The 27,237-nt window shown below is 47.4% G+C and overlaps 1 protein-coding gene across 1 annotated transcript in view; it reads left to right on the top strand.

Annotated features, from left to right (window-relative positions):
• Window positions 1-25,552: 25,552 nt before the first annotated feature.
• LOC119284778 (transcription repressor OFP7-like) overlaps window positions 25,553-27,237 on the top strand; it is a 2,541-nt gene continuing 856 nt past the window's right edge. Inside the window, exons 1-2 of the mRNA XM_037563942.1 lie at window positions 25,553-26,963; window positions 27,054-27,179. Of these exons, the coding sequence (XP_037419839.1) occupies window positions 25,572-26,417 (846 nt within the window). The 5' untranslated portion in view covers window positions 25,553-25,571 and the 3' untranslated portion in view covers window positions 26,418-26,963; window positions 27,054-27,179. The remainder of the gene's footprint in view (window positions 26,964-27,053; window positions 27,180-27,237) is intronic.

Genomic DNA, 27,237 nt, shown 5'->3' on the forward strand with positions numbered 1-27,237 from the left:
GAGAGGCACGGCCGTGACTCTCACGAAAGCACAACCGTGACTCTCGCGTAAGAAAGAAAAAAAGAAAAAACGCGTTTTTTCGTTTCCGAAAGGCACGGCCGTGACTCTCGCGAAAAAAATAGAAAACACGTTTTGTTTTTCCCTTTTCGAGAGGCACGGCCGTGACTCTCACGAAAGCACAACCGTGACTCTCGCGTAAGAAAGAAAAAAAGAAAAAACGCGTTTTTTCGTTTCCGAAAGGCACGGCCGTGACTCTCGCTAAAGCACAATAGTGTCTCTCGCAGAAGAAAAACCGTGACTTTTCATGAAAGAAAAAAAAAACGCGTTTCTTTGCGTAAAATTTTTTCCAAATTTTTTTTTATCGAAAAGCTAAGGAAGACCAAGGGAAAACCAAAACGTTGAAAAAACCCGTAAAAAAACCGCTAAAAAGCCAAAAACGCGTGCGGAAAATTTTTAAAAATAAAATCTGGAGGAAGCGTCCAGAGCACGGCACGTGCTGAATGGATGAGAGTGCGTCAAATGGTGCTGATCGTTGTGAGGCTCCCGAAGGAGCGCTCGTTAACTAGTTGCTCTCTCAATACCTAGGTACATGGAACCCGGTACATAAAACTTGGCAAAAATAATCATATCATGTCCAAAAAACCATCCCCCGCTTTCCCAGAATAATAGCTTGTCACTGTAGTTGGTTTGGTCACCCACCAGCTCCCCGGAAGTGGATCCTCTAACATCAAGAAGAAAAGTCACCTAAGCTACAATTCTCTAACTTTCCTCCTTCACATTCATATGATTAAAGCTAAAATGACTTAAATTAATTTGCAAATTACAAATCTATGGTATACATTTACAAAAAATACATATAAACAAAATTATGATGCAATAAAATTAATTTTAAATTTATTTACATGAACAGTAACCATGCACATAACCTGCTACAGTAGATAATTACATTATTTGCTACAATGCCTCTGACTTTCCTTCTTTGTTTTGCACTAGATTGCATTGTAGCTTAGGTGACTTTCCTTCTTAATGTTAGAGGATCCACTTCCCAGCTCCCCTGCTTGCAAGTTGACCCGAGGACTGATCTCGACCGGTACTCGACAGCTGCGCGCGAAATTCTAAATTTCTCAGGCATACTACGCCATAATAGAGAAAGCATTTGTGCAGTGCGGTTCATGCAAACGCACGGCGGTTCTCCCGCGGCAGCCTGGACTCGGAATCCGGAGCTCCGGACGGTGACCCGGTCACCCGGCGTACCATCGTCACGAACCAACCCCAGGGCCCGGGGGTGACCCACCCACTGGCCCGGCCGGAAGCTGTCCTCTCCCCCGCCGCGTCCACTTGGAGCACCGCCCGCGCGCGACAAGCGAGCGCGGACAAGCGCCCCGGGACAGGTCAGCGCGCGCGCGCGCACGGGCGCCGCTGCCACCTGCTCCGATCAAATCCATCCGTCGCAGACCCGCAGCCGCGCTGCCCGCACGTAGAGGAGTACTACGCTCGCGCCGCGCCGGGCCATGGCCACTCGCTCTACTGCCCGGGCCCCGGGACATGCGTGCAGATGCAGACGCCGCGCCTGTTGCGCTGCAGGAAGCAATCTCATCTCCCGGACTTGCGTGCACCACTCTATGACGCACTCGTGCATCAATGATCGACCGGCCCCATTGTTTTCACCGTGAGACGTCTGCGCAGCCATGTGTGTGTTCGGGTCGGAAATTTTGTCCACCCATTTGCCGGATCCCATCTTTCGGTACAGCTACGGAGCAAGATCCAGGACACGATTGAAGTAGCAAACCAGTACGTACAGTACGTGCGGTGAATGCAAGGGGTTGAATGGCCATTGGCGCGGGAGCCCTTTGGATTTAGAAAATCGCCTGCGGGGATGTTGACGATTTGCCGGCGAGGCAATCCGGATCGTGGTGGTAGGTACCACTATTAACCACGGCGAGGCAGAGATGGGAGGTACCATTACCACAATTCACTGAATGCGAGTAAGCTGCATGGAGCAGATGGTCGATGGACCAGCCTCAAACGATGTCTCGCAGGGAAGCTCGTCACCTCTAGTGCGGCGAAGGCTTCAGTTTGGACTTGGAAACACACGAAATTGTGCTCCCTGTCAGTTGATGACTCAGTCAGCCGATCGCCGAAGACCAAACCACACGACCGGCTATGGATAAGCCGGTGCGACTGGTGGCACTAGGGAATGCAATGCAATGCAAGCTGCCTTTGCATGAATCCAGCTGAAAGGAAGCATGGAACTGCGGAGGGCATCACGTGAGCCAGATTCTCTGCGCCACAGGTAATAACAAGACAAATGAAACGCTTCGGCACGCCAACTAAGTTTTTAATTAGGGCGTGTCTGCGTCAGTTCTGCAGCTTGCATTCCCGCCTCCTCGGCAGCCACTCTTCTGTTTTTTTTCCTTAATGTTGCAATTCGCAATGTGCTAAATGTTGAATGGTGGGATCAAACTGTGGTTACATCAGTACCAACAGATTAAAAAGTCAAACTTGCCTTAACCATGTTTTTTTTTCTGAGAGAGAGTTATTGGCATGGTGAAATTGAAGGGTGGATTATTTGGCACGAATATAATAAAATTGTGGTGACATGCAAAGTCACATTTCCTTCCAAATATTAGGGTTCAGGCCATTGCCAATTTGTCGTTTTCAACACGGCAATTGAGAATTATAGTGCAACCTTTCGCGCAAAGTAACATAAATCCTAGAAATTTAAATATTTTTGTTGGATGGTTGTTAATTTTGGTTTAGTTTGTTGTTGGTGGATTTTTTTTGTGGTGAACTTATGTGGGTTTAACAAGACGAGATTAAAACCATTTACTGCATTACAAACTGCAACATAAAGTTACTTTTTATCAAGCTAGTATTCATTAGCTAAAGAATTGGAAATTATTTCTTAAAGGGGCTTTGTTATTTCCAATTGCGTGGCGTCCTTGTAAATTGTAGCTTCGAGCCTAAAATTGCATTCTAAATAAATACACTCCCTCCTTCTCAAAATATAAGGCGTGCTTGACTTTTTTTGGTCTTCATCACACAACTTTGACTATTATTTCTACTTATTGCATACCTACAAAATTAGTATTAAGTCATATGAACTAGAATTATTTTGCAAGACAAATATGACAGTGTCATTTATACAAGTTCAATCGATGCACTTTGCTATATGTTAATGGTGAAAGTCGTGTACTCCCTCCGTTCCTTATTATAATGCGCATAGACTATGGCTCTAATACCAATGGATGTGCTAGTCGTTGTACTTTGGACGAGAAAGCCCAACCTCCATCGCATGTGACCCACGCCCCATGTGCATGCTATCGCGGGAGTAACTCCTCCAGCAATTCGATTTGAGGTTAGTTTGGTCCAAACTTGCAAGGGCACACTACAATCAAGGGCTATAGAAAAAAAAGTTATATGCACGTGTTTCTACTTTCTGGGTAGGTTCATTGTTGGAAATATGCTCTACAGGCAATAATATTGTATTATTATATTTCCATATTCATACTAAGAGTTTATGTTTCATGCTATAACTGGTGTGATACTGGAATATGCGTTTCAATGGAAAACTCATATGCACGTGTGAAATGATAAATGGTAAAAGAATAGATCCCTTGTCTTGCCTCTGAGATTGGCTCAAGTCTTATTGGTGATCATGTTTTACGGATCTTAGGATGTCGTTAAGTGTAACAATAGTCCTAAAACAACATTGAGAGTATGACGTTAGAAGAACGATCATACTGAATCACCCCAATCTTGTTTGTTATACTTTGAGATAATATTGTCTAAAATCAATTGTTATAACACGGAGTGTTAGCATGTGATTTAGTTCCTCGGGCCATGAGAGTATCCTAGTCACTTCCTACCATACAGTGGACTTTGGGGTTGCTCAAACGTCACCAGTAACACGGTGATCATAACGACAACTTACGGATTTATCGGAAAGTTTGACAAGAGACTAGATAGCTCAAGAGTGGGATTTCCTCCTCCAACGATGGAGAGATATTCTTAAGGCCCTCCTGGTATGATGACATCCATCATCGTCTGGCCAGACACATGTGACTACGTCACGGGGATGCCAGAACACTTCAACGAGAAAGAAAAACAAAACCGACAACGAGATCAACGGTATAGTGAGCATGTGCATGACTCAGGAGGATACTGATGCATCATGGGTTTTGTAAAGTATCTCAAAGCAAAGGGAGTATCACATGATAACCAAAGGTTCACTCGTATGTCATTCGTGTAATCCTAGGGATCGATATGGACATCCATGATTCCACTATAGGTCATTGAACGAAGGGTTTTTGTTCATGTCTATGATTTACCGAACCTACGGGGTCACAAACTTCAGGTAATCACGATTTGCTGAGTGTTAGTAGGACGAGAGTATTGAGGACTTTTTTGTCAAATAGTTTTGTTAATATTTGGAATAGTTCCGAGAGGAACCGGAAGCGGTTCGGGGTCAACGGAATGGTTTCAAAGTTTATCAGGCAATACCAGGTATTCCTGATAATTAAAATGTCTCCGGCGATGTTAAACTATATGTAAAATGGTCTAATAATTATTAGAAGGCTTTATATTTAATTAAATATCAACGGGTCTTAAAAGGCCAAGAGGTGGAAGACAACTTGGGTCACAAGGGCCCCAAGTGGAGGTGCCCCCCCTTCCTTGTGTGTGTGTGTGTGTGTGGAGGGAAATCCTACTAGGGGAGGAGTCCAACTCTTCCCCTCTTGGCCGGCGCCCAAAGGAGGGAATTTCCCTCGGTGGCTGCCTCTCCCTCCCCATCTAACCTATATATACTTGAGGCATTGACCACAATTGAACAGACAAGTTTAGGAGCCTCCTCTAGTTCATCTAGTGCTTGTTCTATTTGGTGCTAGTTGACTAATTAGAGCTAGACCTAGTTCCTCTAATCATCATAGTTAGAAGCCCAGTTGTAAGGACATATTTATCCCTAAGTGTTTTGGTGATTGATGACAACGCATTTGCGGACTAATCGTGTGCCATGAGTATTCCAGACACTTCTTTGCTAGGCACAAGACGATTGGGTGCCCCTCGAAGACTGACGAAGACGGCGTCTTTTCTACGTTTCTTTTTGGTGGATTTCAGTCGTAGGAAAGCCGTACTATTAAGAGGGGGTCCGCGTTGGAAAGGTTTGGGTGGAATCATCACGTACACGTCTCCTTTTATCCCCTCCTTCTTCCTTGGAGCTTCCTCCGTTTTCCTGCCACCTGTGACTGGTTGCTGTTTTGGTTGCGGTAGTACTGCTCCTGGATCAACGGTAGTACCGTAGGGCATCCACGATAGTACCGCACGGTGGCGCGGTAGTACCGCTGGTGCCCACGGTAGTACCGCTCCCCTGGAGCCGCACTACCGCTGCCCACCAGGCTAGTGCCGCCCCTTTGCGGTAGTAGGAGCGGATGTAATTTTTTACATCCGCACCTGCCGTAGTACCGTTTTTGCCGTGCGGTAGTACCGCGCTATGCGGTCAGGCAGTAGTACCGCCCCTCGACAGTACTACTGTGTCGGGTTTTTGCTACTTCCGTTTTTTTGCGGAAGTAGGCACGGAAGTTTCCCTTCCCCCTGGCTGGGACTTTTGCCTTGCGGTAGTACCGCATGGGGGGCGCGGTAGTACCGCGCGTGCGGAAGTACCGCCCCTAGCTTCTATGCGTCTGTTTCTGTGCTGGGGTCGCGGCAGTACCGTGGGTCGGTACGGTAGTACCGCACAGCTGTGCGGTAGTACCGCTTGGTTGCAAGCAGTAGTATTGCGCGGCCTTGCGGTAGTACCGCTGGCCAGGCGTGGTAGTACCGCTGGCCGTGGGCTGGTTGGTGGGTAACGGTTGGATCTTTTCCACACACTATATAAGGGGTCTCCTTCTTCCCCGTTGACTTACCTCTTCCACCATTAAAGCTCCATTATTGCTCCAAGCTCCATTTTCGCCCGATCTCACTCCCTAGCCAACCAAACTTGTTGATTTACTCGGGAGTGGTTGAGAAGGCCCCGTTCTACACTTCCACCAAGAGATATTTGATTCCCCCCTACTAATCCCTTGCGGATCTTGTTACTCTTGGGTGCTTGAGCATCCTAGACGGTTGAGGTCACTGCGAAGCCATAGTCCATTATGGTGAAGCTTCGTGGTGTCGTTGGGAGCCTCCAATTGAGTTGTGGAGATTGCCCCAACCTCGTTTGTAAAGGTTCGGTCGCCGCCTCCAAGGGCACCAATAGTGGAATCATGGCATCTCGCATTGTGTGAGGGCGTGAGGAGATTACGGTGGCCCTAGTGGCTTCTTGGGGAGCATTGTGCCTCCACACCGCTCCAACGGAGACGTACTTCCTCTCAAAGGGAAGGAACTTCGGCAACACATCCTCGTCTCCACCGTCTCCACTCTTGGTTATCTCTTGCCTTTACTTGTGTAGCTTATTTGTTTCATATATCTTGCTTGCTTGTGTTCCTATTCGTGTCGCATCATATAGGTTGCTCATCTAGTTGCATATCTAGACAACCTACTTTGATGCAAAGTTTAAATTGCTAAAGAAAAGCTAAAAATTGTTAGTTGCCTATTCATCCCCCCTCTAGTCAACCATATCAATCCTTTAATTGGTATCAGAGCCTCGTCTCTTTATTAAGGACTTTACCGTCCAAAGAGTATGGTTGATACCGTAGACGGTGCGGAGGAACACTCCGGTGTGAATCCTATCTCGTGTACGGGCGATGGGGGAACCTCGGTCTCTCGTGAGGAGTTTAATGTGGCCTTGGAGACATTGAAAACCTCCATGACGACCGAAGTTGAGAGCATGTTTACTAAATTTCTTGAGGGGCTTAAACTATCCACCGCACCGTTGAAAGTGGGTGATCCCGCCAACAAGGTGACGGATGCTATCCCCGACAAGGGGGAAGCTAGTAGTGAAAAGGCTCCTTCTTCTAGTGGTAAGAATGGCACCGGCATCTTTGCCCATGTGGAACCACCACTTGTTTATGGTGGACCAATTCCTTCCACTCATTTGAATCATGCCGGTCCTCCTCCCAAGATTGTGAAAAATGAGGACTTTGATTCTTGGGTTTACCGCTTTAAACGTCATTTAAATCATGTGAACACTAACCTTTGGAGAATCATTGAAGAAGGTTTTTATCCGCATGATCCAAGCAACTTCACTCCTCGAGAAGCCGCGGATAATCAATTCAATGAGAATGCTCTCTTCATCATTCAAGATGCAATTCCACCCGAATACCTACCTCATCTCCGTCCCTTTGCCTTGGCCAAAGATGCATGGCGTTGTGTTGTCTCTCTCTACCGGGGAAGCGCAAGCATTCAACACTCCAATTATGAAGTGGTACAAGATGAGGCCGATGAGTTTGCAATGAAAGAAGATGAAGAACCTCGTGAGCTTTATCGGAGAGTAACCAAACTCGCGGTCTCACTATGAGATCACGGGAGCAAGGACACGGATGACAATTGGATCAAGCACAAATTCCTCAAGGCAATGATGCCCTATCACAAGGCCATGTCCTCCGTCATTCGTCAAAGACCGGACTTCCACACTTTGACCTCAAGCGAAGTGTTGGATGAGTTTGTGGCCATGAACATTTTGGACAAGACCGCCGACAATGCGGTGCTCCGTTCTCAACGGGCAAGGAAGCCTAACCTAGCATTGAAGTCCAAGCTCACCATGGAAGAAGAAGAAGAGGAAGAAGAGGAGAGCAACCCTGAAGATATGAAGTATGCATATCATGAACACATGGCACTTGCTTCAAGGCAATTTTGGAGCAAGAAAAACTCGAGGCCAAACTTTAGCAAAAGCAACTCAAGTGGCACAAGGGGCAAGCAACGTGTAAGGACTTGCTACAATTGCGGCAACGTGAGTCATTTCGTTGCGGAATGCCCGTATGAGAAGAGGGAAGACAATGGTGGCAAGCTCATCCAAAAGGACAAGGCCAAGTTGTTCCCCAACAAGAACAACTTCACCAAGAAGACTCCTCCCAAGGCTTTGGTTGTGCAAGAAGAGTACAATAAGGATGATGACAATGATGAAGATGGTGAGTCGGTTGCCATGGCCTCCGTTGCCATTGCAACAACGTCACGGGTGTCTCTCTTTGACTCACCCAATGAGAGCATCACCACCAAGTGCCTCATGGCTAAAGCCACCAACAAGGTAACCTCCAACATCAAAACTACAATCATTAATCATCCTTCCCCGACTGATAGCATTAATGAACTTGAGGGAGCTAATGTGGAGGCTAACGAGTTTGAGGCCTTTATGGGCAAACTCAAGGGAAAAATCCAAGAAGCACTTTGTTGCTCTCTTGGAACAACTTGGTGAAGCCAATGACATGATCGAGGCTCACGAAGGCACCATCTCTAAGATGGAAGGGTATAGTCGTGACTATGCCGATGAGATTTCGAATCTATTCAATGCTCTTGAGGAAGAGCGTGGTCTTCATTTGACTCTTTAGGAGTCACACAACGTTGATCATGCTAAGTTAAAGAAAGATTATGATCATGTCCTCATTGTTTCTCGTGTGCTAAATTCCGAGAAGGCCAAACTCGGGGTTGATCTTGCTAGACTCAAAGAGGAGTTTGATATACTTGACAAGGCCCACAAGGCCTTGAAGGGTATTCACGCTAGTCTCAAGGAGTCTCATGATCAACTCCAAGTGAAGCTAACTAAGGAGAAAGCAACTTTTCCTCATATGGTTTTAATTGATAATGCAAATGCTACTAACCCGTGTTGTGAGCATATACATCTTGTTGTGGAAAATGCGAAGTTGAAGGAGCAACTTGAGAGAGGTCTTGCGACTTGCATACAAGGCAAGAAGAACCTCAATGATCTCTTGATCAACCAAAAGGGAGGTGTGGCCAAGGAAGGGGTTGGGTACGTGCCCGACTCCAAGAACAAGAAGAAGAATGACAAGACCAAACGACCTCCTCCCCTCATGCAAACCTTTGTGAGGGAGGGAGAGAGTGCCCCCGAGGAGAAGAAGAAGAACAATGTCAAGAAGGGCAATGCCACCCCTCTCAACAAAGCCGGCGATTTTAACCCTTCTTATGTGTTATGCCGTGCTAGTGATGGGCATGTTTATGCCAAATTTGTTGGTTCTCTTCATGAATACATTGAATGGTCTATTTGGGTTCCAAAAACCCTTGTTACTAAAATTAAAGGACCCATTACAAAATGGGTATCTAAAACCAAGCATTGATCTCTTGTAGGTGTTTGCTTCCGGTGGGGGATCATGGTTGCTCGATAGCGGAGCTACAAATCATATGACCGGAAGCAAGGACTTGGTGGTGGACGTGCACAAGGTTCCATCTATGCCCACCAATGTCGAGTGGGGTGACGCCTCATCTTCTAAGGTATTGGGACTTGGCAAGGTGGTCATCTCTCATGATCTCACGATCGAGAAGGTCATGCTTGTTGAGTCCCTTGCATACAATTTACTTTCCATTCGTCAACTTTCTATCATGGGCTTTGCCACTTTCTTTGATATCGATACCGTGGCCCTCTTGTGGAGCAAGACTCTTAAAGTAGCGTTTGTTGGGCATGTCGAGAACGGTCTATATGTGATTTACTTTTCAGAGCGACCCACTAAGACCGCAACATGCCTAATGGCTAAAGTTGATCTGGGATGGCTTTGGCATCGCCGTTTAGCCCATGTCAATATGAGATCTTTGCAAAGTCTCCTCAAGGGGGACCATGTCCGTGGACTAAGGAATGTTAGTTTTGCTAAAGATCGTGCTTGCAGTGCCTGTATCGAAGGAAAGCTACATGAGAAGGCTCACCCTCCCATGACTATCATTTATTCAAAGAGGCCTTTGGAGCTCCTTCACATGGATCTCTTTGGGCCTCCATCCTTCGATAGTCTTGGAGGTAGGAAGTATTGCTTGGTGATTGTGGATGACTACTCAAGGTACACGTGGGTGTATTTCTTCAAGAGGAAGAGCGAGACCCAACAAACCGTCATTGACTTTGCAAATGAAGCACAACGTCAACACAATGCAAAGATCTTGACAATAAGAAGTGACAACGGCACTGAGTTCAAGAACTACACCTTGGATGAGTTTCTTAGTGACAAGGGAATCAAAGCATCAACATTCCGCACCCTACACCCCTCAACAAAACGGTGTTGCGGAGAGGAAGAACCGGACGTTGATGGATGCGTCAAGGACCATGATGGCGGAGTTCAAGTCTCCGTACAACTTTTGGGCCGAAGCCATCAACACCGCGTGTCATGCATCAAATCGGCTCTACCTCCGCAAGGGCTTGAACAAGACTCCATATGAGATACTCACCCGTAACAAGCCCAACCTCAAGTACTTCCGGGTATTCGGGTGTAAGTGTTTCATTCTCAAGAAAGGTGTTTGGTTGTCTAAATTTGAGGCTAGAGCTTATGAGGGCATATTTGTTGGTTATGCTACAAACTCTCATGCTTACCGTGTCCTTAATAAATCCACGGGACTTATTGAGGAGACTTGTAACGTGGAGTTTGATGAGAATAACGGCTCCCAAGTGGAGCAAAGTGGCACTTGTGATGTAGGTGATGAAATTCCTCCTCAAGCCATAAGAAGAATGGGTGTTGGTTTTATCCTACCCATTGAGGAACCCCTTGTGGCCGAAGGAGAAGGACAATGCTCCACTCAAGTGGAGCCATCACCAACCCAAGGCCCACACGCTTCTGAAGAACAAAGTGAAGGCCCTCAACCTCATGAACAACACCAAGGGCATGATCATACTCAAGACGGTGTGGACACACCAAGTGATGCCCAAGGTCAAGTTCTCTCCCCCGAGCAAGTTCAAGATCAAGAACAAGTTCATGACGACGCTCAAGATGATCAAGTAACAGCTCCTCAACTCACCACCGAGGAGGAATTAGAGTGTCGTGCTGCCAAGGTTGCTTCCAAGCTCTCCACCAAGGATCATCTCATGACGAATGTGCTTGGAAGCTTAAGAAAGGGGGTAAGCACTCGTAGACAATTAGCAAATTATTGTGAGCATCACGCGTTTGTCTCTTGTGTGGAACCCCACAAGGTCTATGAGGCGCTAGAAGATCCGGATTGGCTCAATGCCATGCATGAAGAACTCAACAACTTCGAGCGCAACAAAGTGTGGAGATTGGTGCCAAGACCGACCGGAAATCACAATGTCATAGGAACCAAGTGGATATTTAAGAACAAGCAAGATGCCCATGGGATCATCATTCGCAACAAGGCTCGTTTGGTAGCACAGGCTACTCCCAAGTCGAGGGTATCGACTACGGTGAAACCTTTGCTCCCGTTGCTCGTCTTGAATCCATTCGCATGTTGATTGCATATGCTTCTCATCATAACTTTAAGTTACAACAAATGGATGTGAAGAGTGCTTTTCTTAATGGTCCCATTAATGAATTGGTTTACGTCAAGCAACCCCCCAGGTTCGAGGATCCCTACTTTCCCGATCATGTGTATCAACTCGATAAGGCACTCTATGGCCTTAAACAAGCCCCACGTGCGTGGTATGACCACCTTACCGAGTTGTTACAAGACCGTGGTTTTGAACTTGGGCTAATCGACCCCACTCTTTTTACTAAGAAGGTCAAAGGGGAGTTGTTTGTGTGCCAATTATATGTTGATGATATTATCTTTGGTTCTCCTAACAAAGCTTTCAATGAGGAATTTGCCGCTCTCATGACCTCAAAGTTTGAGATGTCCTCCATGGGAGAGTTGAAGTTCTTTCTAGGGTTCGAAGTGAAGCAAAGAAGAGAAGGAACCTTCATCAATCAATCCAAATACACTCAAGACATGCTCAAGAGATTCAAGCTAAGTGATGTCAAGCCGGCTTCCACTCCAATGCCCACAAAGTGCCAACTTGACTTAGATCCCAATGGTAAAGTGGTGGATCAAAAGGTATATCGTTCCATGATTGGATCCTTGCTTTACCTTTGTGCATCTAGACCGGACATCATGTTGAGTGTGGGAATTTGTGCACGGTTTCAAGCCGCACCTAAGGAAAGTCACTATGTGGCGGTCAAACGAATCTTTCGATATTTGGCTCATACCCCAAACTTTGGCTTATGGTACCCAAGAGGGTCAAAATTCAAGCTTGTAGGGTACTCGGATTCCGATTGGGCGGGAGACAAAGTGGATAGGAAGTCCACTTCCGGAGGGTGCCAATTCCTTGGTTGCTCGTTGGTAAGTTGGTCTTCCAAAAAGCAAAGTTGTGTGTGTCTCTCGTCCACCTAAGCAGAGTATGTGGCGGTCGGTAGTTGTTGTGCACAACTCTTATGGATGAGGCAAACTTTAAAGGATTACGATGTCACTTGTGACAAAGTGCCTCTTTGGTGTGACAATGAAAGTGCCATCAAGATCTCTCTCAACCCGGTGCAACACTTCAAGACGAAGCATATTGAGATCCGGTATCACTTCATCCGGGATCACATTAGGCGAGGAGAGATCGAGCTCAACTACGTCAACATCATGATAACCTTGCAGATATCTTCACGAAGCCCTTGGATGAAGCAATATTTCACGAGTTAAGGCATGAGCTAAATATCATCGATTCGAGCAATGTTGCTTGAACCCTTGCACAGCCCACCATACTCAACGTGTTGTCCTATTTAGATGTAGGCATGGACATAGGGGGAGTGATGTTCTCTCAATGAACTCTCCCTCCCCCATTATGCATAAATCAATCAAGTCTTTCACATTAGCCATGTTTGATGGTACTTGTGCTTCAAAGACGAGTTTTGGTCATGGACCCAAGGATAATTCTTCGCGGTGCCATACCAATTGACTCAAACATAGGTGGCTATGGCCACCGCCCTCTCTTTTGGAGAGGTGGTGTCTCGTGGTTGGTTTGTTTGTCGTGTGCCTTTCTGGTTTTGTGTGTTGCGTGGTCTTGTGGTGTCGTGTTGGCTCGGAGTGGTTTGTGCAAAGATCCAGTTTTTCGCGCTCGAAACGTGCATGTTCTTGAGCCCACGGTACTACCGCGTCTGGGCGCGGTACTACCGCTTTGGGAGGCACGGTACTACCGCGCCACAGCATGGTACTACCGCTCTGGTGCGGTACTTTGGAAGTACCGCGCCGGGCGGTACTACCGTGTCTGGGCACGGTACTACCGCGCCGTCAAGGGCGCGTGGGGGTTATGACTCGGGCAGGGGAGTTCCAACTCCCCATACCCATTCATTGTCTCTCTCTCCACGTCTCTCCCTCTCAAGAACGGCGCCGGAGGCCCTCGCCGGATCTCCATCTCCGGCCACTCTCCTCGGATTCTGACCGGTGGGATCGTTCCCCACCACTTCCTCTTGCCATGGACCAAGGTTTTTCCCCAAATCCCTCTTTTTCTTGGTTGTTCTCTTGCTTCTAGGTTTTTGGGGAGAAACTTGTCGTTCTTGAGATTTTAGGCCAAATCTATGCAAGAGTAGGATGTAGGAGAGTCGTGATGCGTAGGAAACATACTTGATATGCTGTCTTGTGGTAGCTTTGTCCAACCGTAGTACCGTCGTGGTTTCGCGGGCTTTTTCAGATTTGAACCAGTTCAGATCTGACGCGGTGCGGTACTACCGTGCCCGATGTGCGGTACTACCGCTCTTGCGGTACTACCGCCCGTCAGGTGCGGTACTACCGTACCGTGCGGTACTACCGCTCTGCAGACGCGATACTACCGCACCGGCCGCGGCGCTAAGGTCGTACTACCGCTCCTACACCCGGTACTACCGTGCTCTTGCACGGTACTACCGCGTCTAAGAGTCGTACTACTATCTTAGCTCCGCAGCTCTTGGCAGTACTACCGTAGGGATCAAATCTCTCTCTAGGCATTTATCATGTGTGCTTTCTGCTTGTTTCACTTGCTTGGTTGTGGTCTTTGCATTAATCTCTCTTGGCTGTTGTGGGTATTTTTGCGTTATGTGTCTCAGGTGGTGGCTCTCGTCGTTCCAATCCCAGTCGTGACACTGGCTCCAAGCATCTGCACAACCCCCAAGATGAAGCCTCAGAGGGATCCAATGCCCCCAAGCGCAATGTCAAGACCACTGCCAGCAAGCAAAAGGAACCTGCTAAGGGCATGGACGAGATTTCAATCACTGAGTATGTCGAGCGCCGGAAGATCAATCCCTATGTGAATCCTCGGGCTATCCTCAGAGGCAACGAGTTGTTCTGGACCAAGCAACAGGCTCTCATCTATCTGGATGTGATCAAGAACAAGCAGAATACCTTTGTGGATGTCAAGTGGATAGACATGCATCACCTGCGGAAGGACAAGTTTTGTGACTATTTTGGAGAGGCTCTGGACTTGGTGGAGCAGTTTGCTATTGAGCCGGTGATCTCTTTTCACCTTGACTATGACCCTGAGCTCATCTGTCAGTTCTTCGCCTCAGTGTACTTTCATCCCGGGGAGGAGCCGAGGATGACTTGGATGACCAATGGCCGTCAGCTGTCTGCGACATGGAAAGAGTTCATGGATCTGCTGCACATTCCTGATGACGGGCTTCACACCCCCGTTGGCGTTCGCCCCCATGCCAACTCTGAGTCTGCCAACAAGAACCAGCTTCAGCCCTTCCTTGTTGAGAAGGTACTCCCCAATGGCAAGTCATCTTGGGTGTTAAACTCCTTTCTGGATATCATGCATCGCATCTTCCGCAACACTCTGTTCCCACGCATTGGCGACAAGGACAAGGTACATGCATATCTAGTGGACATGTTGCTCTTGTGTGCAGAGGCACGTTCTTCTCAGACTCAGCCACTTGATGTCTCACACATCATGTGGTGTGAGCTTCAGTTTACGGTGTTCACTCGCAAGGTACCTATCTATGGACCGTACCTGTTTCTGCTGCTCTCCACCACTTGGGAGAAGACGTATCCAGGTGATGAGTTCCTTGCTCCAGACTGGATTCGCCATGAGTCCATCAGCCTCCGCGTCAAGCCCAACTGGGCCAACACCACTACCCGTGTTGAGGCATCTTCGGCTAGGAGGGCTGCTGGTGAGGGGGAGGCTGCTGCTGCTGAGACTGTTGCTGAGGACCGTGCTGCTCGGTCTACCACTTCTTCCTCTGAGCCGTCATGGGCCAAGAAGCTGAAGGACAAGATGAAGACTCTCTTCTGCATGCAGGCGAAGGGACAGTACAGGGCTCACGTGGCTGACAAGGAGAGTCGCCGCCGTGACAAGAAGGTGATGAGGCTCTTTGGAGAGGATGTGTCTGGCGGGTCTGAGGATGTCATCACACCTGAGGCTGCCTAGATGTCAAAGCAGGGCTACAAGTGGACCAGTTCAGAGGATGACCTCGAGGAGACTATCCCCGCCGCTGAGTCTGACGAGGAGCACGAGGAGCAGTGGGACGACTTCTCTGCCTGAGCCACCCTGTGTGTGTAGGTGTCCTCTCTGCCTTTTTGGCGTCTCGATACCAAAGGGGGAGAGAGTGTAGGGATTTGCGTTGTGTCGTGCTTGGTGTGTTTGTTTGCTTTTTCGTTTGGACCTCGTTTGCCTCGTTTTCTTTTGTTTGGTTTGTGCCTTTGAGTCCTATCCTTCATATGGTGTAAGACATATGCACTCTATCTATCTTAGTTATCTTATGTTTATACTATCTTGTCTAGTGATAGATATGCCTTGTCTCTATAATATAGGGGGAGCTCTGTTCCTAGTATTCGTGCTCATCTAGGTGGCACACATTTAGGGGGAGCCCATCTATATTATAGAGAGGAGGGGTTTGCATTTACTTAATAGTATTTTCTTTGTGCAAATCCCGTTTTGTCATCAATCCACCAGAAAGGGGGAGATTGTAAGGACATATTTATCCCTAAGTGTTTTGGTGATTGATGACAACGCATTTGCGGACTAATCGTGTGCCATGAGTATTCCAGACACTTCTTTGCTGGGCACAAGACGATTGGGTGCCCCTCGAAGACTGACGAAGACGGCGTCTTTTCTATGTTTCTTTTTGGTGGATTTGAGTCGTAGGAAAGCCGTACTATTAAGAGGGGGTCCGCGTTGAAAAGGTTTGGGTGGAATCATCACGTACACGTCTCCTTTTATCCCCTCCTTCTTCCTTGGAGCTTCCTCCGTTTTCCTGCCTCCTGTGACTGGCTGCTATTGTGGTTGCGGTAGTACTGCTCCTGGATCAACGGTAGTACCGTAGGCATCCACGGTAGTACCGCGCGGTGGCGCGGTAGTACCGCTGGTGCCCGCGGTAGTACCGCTCCCCTGGAGCCGCACTACCGCTGCCCACCAGGCTAGTGCCGCCCCTTTGCGGTAGTAGGAGCGGATGTAATTTTTTACATCCGCACCTGCCGCGGTAGTACTGTTTTCGCCATGCGGTAGTACCGCGCTATGCGGTCAGGCAGTAGTACCGCCCCTCGACAGTACTACTGTGTCGGGTTTTTGCTACTTCCGTTTTTTTGCGGAAGTAGGCACGGAAGTTTCCCTTCCCCCTGGCTGGGACTTTTGCCTTGCGGTAGTACCGCATGGGGGACGCGGTAGTACCGCGCGTGCGGAAGTACCGCCCCCAGCTTCTGTGCGTCTGTTTCTGTGCTGGGGTCGCGGCAGTACCGTGGGTCGGTACGGTAGTACCGCACAGTCGTGCGGTAGTACCGCTTGGTTGCAAGCAGTAGTACCGCGCGACCTTGCGGTAGTACCGCTGGCCAGGCGCGGTAGTACCGCTGGCCACGGGCTGGTTGGTGGGTAACGGTTGGACCTTTTCCACACACTATATAAGGGGTCTCCTTCTTCCCCGTTGACTTACCTCTTCCACCATTAAAGCTCCATTATTGCTCCAAGCCCCATTTTCGCCCGATATCACTCCCTAGCCAACCAAACTTGTTGATTTACTCGGGAGTGGTTGAGAAGGCCCCAATCTACACTTCCACCAAGAGATATTTGATTCCCCCTACCAATCCCTTGCGGATCTTGTTACTCTTGGGTGTTTGAGCATCCTAGACGGTTGAGGTCACGCGAAGCCATAGTCCATTGTGGTGAAGCTTCGTGGTGTCGTTGGGAGCCTCCAATTGAGTTGTGGAGATTTCCCCAACCTCGTTTGTAAAGGTTCAGTCGCCGCCTCCAAGGGCACCAATAGTGGAATCACGACATCTCACATTGTGTGAGGGCGTGAGGAGATTACGGTGGCCCTAGTGGCTTCTTGGGGAGCATTGTGCCTCCACACCGCTCCAACGGAGACGTACTTCCTCTCAAAGGGAAGGAACTTCGGCAACACATCCTCGTCTCCACCGTCTCCACTCTTGGTTATCTCTTGCCTTTACTTGTGTAGCTTATTTGTTTCATATATCTTGCTTGCTTGTGTTCCTATTCGTGTTGCATCATATAGGTTGCTCATCTAGTTGCATATCTAGACAACCTACTTTGATGCAAAGTTTAAATTGCTAAAGAAAAGCTAAAAATTGTTAGTTGCCTATTCACTCCCCCCCCTAGTCAACCATATCGATCCTTTCACCAGTGCAGTTCTAATCTCCTCCCTCTAATTCTCCGACGATGATTAGCCATGGACGACGAAGCGTTGTTAGATCGTGAAGACCGTATGCTTGCAACCAAGTAGAGAGGCCATGCATTTGCTCTTTTATTCGAGGGATTATTTGAGGACGGTTCGCGGGATCCTCATCAACGGTTCGAGGGACTCCAAGCATGATCTACACCGACTCATCTACTTCCGCTGCACTCCAGAGTCGGTAACGATCATTGATCCAAACCCTTTATGCATCTTCATATTGTTTGTGGGTGTTCGTGGGGCAATTTTTTCCGATATTCATCACACAACTTGACCATGAACCAAAATTATTTTGCAAGGCAAATATGACGATGCCATTTATACATGTTCAATCAATGCACTTTGGTATCTATTAATGGTCAAAGTTGTGCATTAAATACCATGAAAAGTCAACCACACCTTATATTTTGGGAAGAATGAAGTAGTAACTTTAACAAAACCAGTTCGGAATTTATGGCATATATGTGTTTCTAGGTAGGTTCGTACCCTCCAAGTATCCATCATCCTATAACTTTCATTTCACCTCGTCTTTTTAGTTTCTACCATGGATTTTGTTTTGACAAATAGTGTTGAAGGGACGGGATAAATGTTAATGATTGGATGTTGATTGAAATGCTTTCAACTATGATCACTTAATTTTCAAATAAGAAAAGTAGACAACTTAGAACTAGGGCCCAGATGAAACTAGCAACTATTCAATCAAATCTATCATGACCAAGCTTTTAAATCTAGGATGATACGACGGATATATAGGCCAATATATGAGTTCTGGGGCTCTGCCGACGTAAATATAATATATTATTGTAAATATCATTTTCGCCCATATCATGGTTATGGCCCAAAATATCAACTGATATGGCTGATATGTGACCCAGTCAGCCCGCCATTATAGGCGATACTTCGGTGAACACAATTTTTTATGCGAAAGCAATGAAAAAAAGATTAAATATTTAGAACTTCATTGTATTATTAAAGTCATGCATAATATTTTGTGGATACACATATATAACATATATTTTTTCTAATCCTAGAGTAAGGAGTTTGTGAATCTGTCTCAAATAGTTCATAAATTTGGAATCTAAATATGTTATGCTAGAGCATTGGCATCATACATTTCATTTTTACTAAAACTATTTTTTTGAACAAAAATATTTTAAAAATACAGATATATTTTCCCCCATATATCTACATATCGCGTGATGTTCACCCGATATCCGACATTCAATATTTTGATGCCAAACAGATACAAACCCAATACACAATAGTTTTAACTTTAGTTACGATGCCATAAGTTTTACATTCCCACGGTCACATCCACAATGTTCTTTTCCAACATTACTTTAGCTTATAGTGCAACCTTTCGCACGAAAGAAACATTTCCTAAATTTTCAAGTATCTGTGTTGGATGGTTTTCAATTATGATTTACCTTATTGTTGTTGGGCTATGTTTGCGGTGATTGTTTTCTTCTTAAATTGCTGACAAAAATAGCTATTGTTGTGAAAAATGGTTTTTAATCTAGCATTTCTTAGAAAATACGTTGACCACAAGGATGGATATATCTTTTCTATTTCCATGTTAACCTGGATGGGGTGTCCATACTATTTGTTGTTCCAATTGCACCAAAAAATCGTTAACTATACAATGAAACATGTAAAAAGTGGTTAACTATACAAGTTTAACATGATTTACCGCATTACAAATTGCAACATAAAGTGATTTTTTTATCAAACTATAGTATTCATTAACTAAAGAACCATAAATTATTTCTTAAAGGGGGATTTGTTACTTCTCGGCTATGTGGCATCCTTGTAAATCGTAGAGCCTAAAGTTACATTCCAGATAAATGTACACCCTTCGTCCGAAAATACTTGTCGGGGAAATGTATAAAAATAGATGTATCTAGAACTAAAATATGTTTAGATATATCCATTTCTCTGACAAGTATTTCCGGACGAAAGAGTAGTAATTTAGAAAAGCCGTTTAGCAACTTGTAATATATTTTTTCTAGGTAGGTTACTACCATCCAAGTATCTATGATTTTTATCTTTAGTTTCTTTCTTTATTTTTAGTTTTCCACCGTGATTCTTTTTTGATAAATGGTACCGATGGAATGGGGTAAATCATAATAATTGGATGTTGATTGAAATGCTTAAAACTCTGATAACTTAAAAAAAAAATCCCTCCGTATCAAAACCATGACACTTATTTTTGTAACGGAGGGAGTAATAGACAACATAGAGATAATCTCCACATGAGAGTAGCAACTAGTCTATCAAATCAATCACCACGCCATAAGTTTTACAGCCACATTTGCATCATGGATGCCATTCGAACATTAATTAAGTTAGCAAGTCTACTACGGCGGATGGACCTTTCCGTGTTGTAAAATTTGATTAGACCCTTGCAGACCTTTCTTTAGGGCATGCCTCATAAATTTTTATTCGATTATAATCATTAACTATTACTTATGAATTTAGTCTTCCGAGGGAAAAAATACACTCCTAGCAAAATTCCTATGGTTTATCTTCACGTGTCCTAAATTTCATAGAAATGTCAATGTGCAATGTAACTTTATTTACACATTTTTTAGGCTGAGACGCTACATGTTTTCCCTCTATTCAACCAACTGCTTATAATTTATTATACTTGCATTCTGCCAAGTTTTAGTGGGTTTTTTAAATTAATTTTCTTTCATCCTCGCAATTCAAAAAGATTCGAACATAGTTACATTGAGTTGGTTCCTTCTCAAAGTTAACAGTAATAGAGAACCAAGCACGGCTTGCACGGTTAACAGAAGTAGCCATACAATCAATTATATTTTGAGGTTTGATGTCTTGTGTGTCCGTCTCGGTCGATAGTAGACGAATCACTTGTTAAGAATAGATGTCCATGATCCTTTTTCAATCTAGGGCCTCTTTGATTCACATGATTCTAAGAAAGCACGAATAGAAAATATAGGATTGGAATAGCATGCTCATCACAAATGCGACATGAGTTTGGTTGTTTGAGCATCATGGAAGAAATAAAGAATTCTCTTAAAAAGGGTTGAGTGGATGCTAGAAATCATATGAAAAGTAGTACAAGAAAGTAGGAAAAGGTTTGAGTGGATTCTGGCCGATCTGTCTTCTCAACGTAAGCTTTAAGATTTTCACCAAGGTTGGCACGAATAGGTTGACGCGGATAGCCCATTTGGTAGTTCAACCAACCCAAACTGCTTTCATGCTAGGGCGACACATCCTAGAAGGGGCTGTTGTCCTACATGAAGCTCTCAACGAAATCCATACAAAGAAACTAGATGGTGTTATCTTCAAAGTGGATTTTAAGAAAGCGTATGATAAGGTCAAATGGCCCATCCTCCAGCAAGCCTTACGTATGAAGGGGTTCAATGAGTCTTGGAGGTCTCAGGTGGACTCATTCATACAGAAAGGCAGTATTGGGATAAAAGTAAATGATGACATAGGGCATTATTTCTAGACACATAAGGGGTTAAGAGAGGGGGACTCCATGTCTCCCATGCTGTTCAACATAGTAGCGGATATGTTAGCAGTCCTTATTGGTCGGGTTAAAGAGATTGGCCAAGTAGGAGGTTTTGCCCCCCACCTTGTAGAGGGGGGAGTCTCCATTCTACAATATGCGGATGACACTATTATTTTCATGGAACACGATCTCGCGAAAGCTCGGAATATGATGTTTGTGTTATGCCTATTTGAGCAATTGTCTGGACTACAAATCAACTTTAACAAAAGTGAATTGTTCTACTTTGGGAGAGCGAAAGAGGAACAAGATGATTACAGAAAATTGTTCGGATGTGAAATGAGATCCTTGCCATTTAGTTATCTAGGGATCCCAATTCATTATAGGCGATTAACGAACAAGGAGTGGAAATGTATAGAAGATAGATCTGAAAAAAGACTAAGCTGCTGGAAGGGCAAGCTAATGTCTTACGGAGATCGGCTGGTTTTGATAAATTCGGTTTTGACGAGCTTGCCGATGTTTCTTTTATCTTTCTTTGAAGTGTTGGTGGGGGTACGAAAAAGACTAGACTTCTATCGATCCCGTTTTATTTTGGCACTGTGATGAGGCTAAGAAGAAATGCAGATTGGCTAGATGGGATATTACTTGCAGACCAAAGGACCAAGGTGGGTTAGGGATCAAGAATTTAGAAGTAAAGAATAGATGCTTGCTTAAGCTATGCCGAATCTAATACTATTGTGCAACGTAAGAAGGATTATGTCGCCATAGTATTAAATTTGGCATAGCTTAATATCCAATTTAGGAGATCTCTAGTGGGGGAACGTTGGAACGCTTGGTTGCCCCTGGTCTGCAGGCTGATAGATGTTTAACTATCGGACCATGTTGATACGATTCACTGGAAGTAGCTACGAATAGATCCTTTTCAGTGAAATCTATGTATTTGGACTTAATTGATTCCGGACCATTGTCAAGGTCATTGCATATATGGAAGATTAAAGTTCCGCTTCGAATTAAAATCTCCATGTGGTTTGTACACAGAAGAGCCATACTGACAAAAAATAACTTGGTGAAAAGAAGTTGGGTTGGTAATTCCAGATGTTGTTATTGTGATCAAAAGGAAACGATTAAACACCTCTTTCTCCAGTGTCCACTCGCAAAATTATTATGGCGCTCAATACATAGTAGCTTTTAACGTTCATCCCCCAATGAGCATAAACACGTTATTTGGGATGTGGCTTTATGGAGTGGACGCACATATAGCGAAACATTTTAGGATAGGTATATGTGCACTATTTTGGGCTATATGGAACACTAGAAATGATTTGATTTTTAATGGGGCAAACTTCACTAATTTTCTGCAGGTTATCTACAGAGCTACAAGTTGATTCCGTACGTGGTCGTTACTCACTCGTGCGGACTCCAGGGACTTTTTGGTTATTGGGTGCAACATTGGAGACGGTAGCACGGACCATCTTCAAACGATTTGAATGTCGAACTAATAATAGGCTAGGTGTATAGGTATCGTAGCATGTTCTTTATCGTCGGATGTGGCATCTTTTTTATATGTTCTCTTATTTGCGTTCAGGTTGTGAGCTATTTATGAATCTAAGACCTTGTTACCCTACTTTTTAATAACATGGTTGCATGCATCGATTGATGCAGAGGCTGAAGACTTCCCTCTTTTCAAAAGAAAAAGTACAAAAAGTCTTTAAAAAATTCTCATCCTATGAATCAAACAACCAAAAATTACTAAGGATCAATTTCCTATAAAAATCCTTTGAATCAAAGGAGCCCTTAAACTCCATGAAATCAGTTTTGCTATGTTATATGTTTGCAATGGTGTGTGTTTGTGTGCCTCACTGTTTGACATTTCTCGTGAAATAGGAAGTCTTAGAGCAACTTCAATGGGGCGACCCATTTCGTCCATCCTCGTCTGGCGCGGACAAAAATGAAGGCCCAACACACCGACCTAAACTTAAATTGTGCCCGCCTGACGTCCGCGCCGACCCATTTTCGGCCTAAAATTGCGCCTGGAATGCGTTCATACGGACGCGAAGCGGACGCGCCGCGCGTCTCCTCGTCGTCCGCCGCGTCCCCACCTGTAGGCCACCCAACCGTCACCGGTCGTCTTATTTATGATGACCATCGACATCGGGCCCACGCGTCAGCTAGTGGAAACATCCTTTTTTAACCACGCGTGCGAGGGGGGGGCAGCCTCATCCACTTCTCCCGTCCACATCTGCCCCCCCACCACTTCCTTTGCTTCCTCGTCGGCGACCGCAAACCCTAGCGCGCCCATGGGCCTCTTCGGCAGCAGCAATGGCAAGGGCACCCCCGACGCCTCGTCCTCCCGTACTCCCCCTCCCCCTCCTCCTCCGTCGGCGCCGTGTTTCCGCCCTGGTCACCGGCGCCTGCACATCCCGGTGCACCAAGCGCGGTGACACTGGGAGTACAGGTAGCCACTGCCATACCCCGATGTCACGCTTCCGCACCATTGGCATCTGGATCCGTAGCGGATCCCGGTGCCGGCGGTTCCGCGGTACCAGCGGGCGCACGACGACGAGGTGCGCAGGCGCCGCGCGCAGCTCACGCCGGAGCAGCGTCGGCTGCCAGAGTACGCCGCCGACTCCTCCAACTGGGAGGCATGGTTCGCCCTCGAACACGAGGAGCAATGACGCTCGGATGTCGACGCCGTCCCGTCACCGTTCCCACTGCCGCCCCCGCAGGTAGAGCTGGAGGACATGGAGGCGGAGGCGGAGTACCAAGCCGTTCTCGAAGAGGCCCTGCAGCACGCGCTGGAGGCTATCCGCCTCGAGGAGGACGCGCATTGGGATGGGCTGGAGCAAGCCCTTGCCCTATCGACGGCGGGGGCTCCGCCCACACCCCGCTCTTCGTGCCGCCACCGTCACCGCCCGTCCAGCCCAAGCCGGAGCCGGAGCCGGAGCCAACACGGAAGCACTCCCCGCCTCCACCCACTTGGCTGGAGGAGGCCTACTCGTGGACGGGTCAGTACCGCGAGTGGGTGAACGCGCCTCCCGTCCACTTCACCGCGACGCCAGAGCAAGAGACGGCCCACCTCGAGCGCTGGAAGAAGCACTGGCTCCGCCAGGAGCATGCCGACGGCGAGGAGCACATGCGCTACGAGGCCATGCTCCAACATGACGGGGAGGCGCTCCGGCTCAAGGAGGAGGAGGAGGAGCACGCGCGGCTGGCCGCAATGCCGCCGCCCCAACAGACGCCGGAGGAGGCTGCCCTGACAGCGTACCAGGCGGTGTTCGGGTGGGCTGACCCTGCTCCGGTCTTCATCGACCTCACCGACGACGGTGGCATCGACGACAAGGGTAAGGGCAAGGCCGACGACGTCTAGAGCGGTGTGCGGGACGGCAGCAGGCGGGCGCAGACTTTTTAATATTTTATTTAATGTTTAATTTAGGGATGGCAATGGGTAGGGTATGGGCGGGTATAACCTCCTTCTGCCCAAACCCATACCCACAGAAACTTTCTATACCCACCCACTTCAATACCCATGGGCATAAATTGACACCCATGCCCATACCCATCGGGTATCCTATACCCAATGGATATCCAGTGAATATAATGTGTAACATTTAAATTTTAAAAAGGTGGACAAATGTGTTTAAAAATTAAGTGATGATGGTTGAGCAGTATATCACTGTCACGGCCTCCTCATGTGGGTGGCCCCTTGGGAGCATAAGGGAGTATGAGCGGCAGTTGGTGGAAGCCGACATAGTGGCAGGCGGTGGTGGGAATTGGGGATCACTTGATCGAGAGTTGGACGACAGTCCAATAGACAAGATTTGCTATTTCATCTTTTTGAAGGGATTTAGAGTTGGGCCATAGAAGTTGGATGTTGACCAACATGACATAGGAGTTATTTTCATTTATTAGTTTTTTATGGGTATCCATTGGGTTATTCATGGGCACAAGTTCATACCCATGCCCTATCCATATATTTTGCGGGTATGGATACCCATTACTCATGGGTATAAAATCTCTCCAAGTCTTGCCCATGTCTATTGTTTTCAGGTAAAGTACCCGCGGGTACCCATGTCCATGGGTAAAACTGCCATCCCTAGTTTAATTAGATCTACGTGGACTTTGGCCGGCGTTTAACCGACCACTTATGTTTAATTATGTTATTATGTTTATTTCATACAATTTATTTATTTATTTTCACGCCTGTATATTTGAGTCGGCCTTCCGTTGGACCGTCAAGTCTACCCATTTTAAAATACGGACGCACACGTCCACTTAACCGATTCAAACAGACAAAATGGGTATAAAGTGCGCGTGCGTTTGGGTCGTCCTGCTCTTAGTGACAGGAAACCCGCACAATCGTAGAACAATTTAGCAACATCAGTATTTCCATTTATTTTAACAAGACTCAACATCAGTATTGCACGGAAAACTCCACAAACGCTGTCGCTGTCACTGATCATTTCCCACCCAGTTCCACAGTCCACACCACTCTTGCGTTGCCGGCTCGTCCTGACCTCCTCCACCCTCCCAACCCCCACCCTCGCGTCACACATTTCGCACTATAAACTTGCGATCCCGGCCTCATTTACGCCACAACACACTGCACCGGCCGTGCGCGTCGCTCGTCACCCATGGCCAAGCGCCTCTTCCACTCTTGCCGCTCCCCGTCCGCCGCCGCCGTGGTCACCCCCGCCACCAACCTCCTCGCCAAGCACCACTCGCCGGCCTTCACGCCCCCCGCCGGCGGATGCTGTCCGCGCGGCCTCACTCACCGGCGGCCGCTGCCACCGGAGACCTGCGGCGCCATGCGCTGCGCTGCCGACTACACTGCCGACGACCTCCCTCCGGCCCGCGGAACGCCCGCCTACCGCTGGCTGAAGAGCTCCCACTGGCACGTCATCGAGGCCGCCACCGACGGCGACGACACGCCCCGCCTCAAGATCGACGCGCGGCGCCGGCTGCGGCGCTCCCGGCGCCGCCGCCGGCTCCACCGCAAGGCGGCCATAGAGAGCCTGTCGTCCGGCGACAGCGGGTGGTTCAGCAGCAGCGAGGAGCCGAGCGCGTACAGCAGCCGCAGCGTCGAGGCGGAGGCGACGCTGGTCACGTCCACCGCGACGGAGACCTCGTCGGGCGTGAGCGGGAGCTCCGGCGCCGTGGCGGCGACCGCTGAGGCGCGAGCGGAGGCGGTGGTGGCCGGGAGCTTCGCGGTGGTGAAGCGCTCGGACGACCCCCGGGCGGACTTCCGGCGGTCCATGGCGGAGATGGTGGTGGGCCGCGGCATCTACGACGCCGACGGGCTGGAGCGCCTGCTGCGGTGCTTCCTGGCGCTGAACGACCAGCGCCACCGCCGCGACATCGTCGACGCCTTCGGCGACGTGTGGGAGGCCGTGTTCGCCAGCCCGCTGCCGCACGGCGCCGTCACGTCCGCGCCTGCCGCGAGCTGCCGCGCGGCCGCCGCAGGGGCGCCTCGTCAGTAGGAGTGCAGAGCACGCATGGCCACCCTGTAAAATGTGATTATGTGTGGTACATGTGGTAGACTAGACGTACGTACGTATGTAAATTACTAGTACTCTATGTTCTTTCTTCTTTGGGTTTGCGGCCGTGGCCGCCTTCCTCCCGGTTGCTTGCATGCCACTTCATCTTTGCAGTGTGGAAATGGGCGCGCGACTACTCGGATGGGATTGGACGTGAACAGGGAGCGTCTCTCTGCACACATGCCTATTTCTCGATCTCAGCTCTCAGCTCTCAGCTGAGAAAAGGAATCATATGGAGAGTTGGGAATGGCAAGGATATTGACATATGGAGTGACCCATGGATTCCGAGAGGTAACACCAGAAGGGTCGTCTCCCATAGGGGCAATAATTTGATAACTAAAGTCAGTGAGCTAATTAACCCAATCACCAACAAATGGGACGAAGAACTAGTGAGGCAAACTTTTACCCCGGAAGATACAAAGTATATCCTTCAGATCCCAATCCAAGATCATCTCGAGGACTTCACGGCATGGCACTATGATAAAAAAGGTATATTTTCAGTAAAATCTGCATACAAAGTAGCAATAGATTGTGCAGCTCGAGAATCTCTCTCAGGTCTAACATCTACCTCAAGTGCAGCTGAAGAAGATGGTGGATTTGACTGGCTTAAACTATGGACAATGCCCCTCCCAAACAAAGTGCTCCATTTTTTATGGAGGCTAGCAACCAATAGCTTACCGTTGCGAACAAAGCTACAAAACAGAGGTATGGAAGTTGACACTCGTTGCCCTATTTGTTATAGATTGGATGAGGATGGGGGGCA

This window comes from Triticum dicoccoides, chromosome 4A (assembly GCF_002162155.2).
Source record: "Triticum dicoccoides isolate Atlit2015 ecotype Zavitan chromosome 4A, WEW_v2.0, whole genome shotgun sequence".
NCBI classification, from domain to species: Eukaryota; Viridiplantae; Streptophyta; class Magnoliopsida; order Poales; family Poaceae; genus Triticum; species Triticum dicoccoides.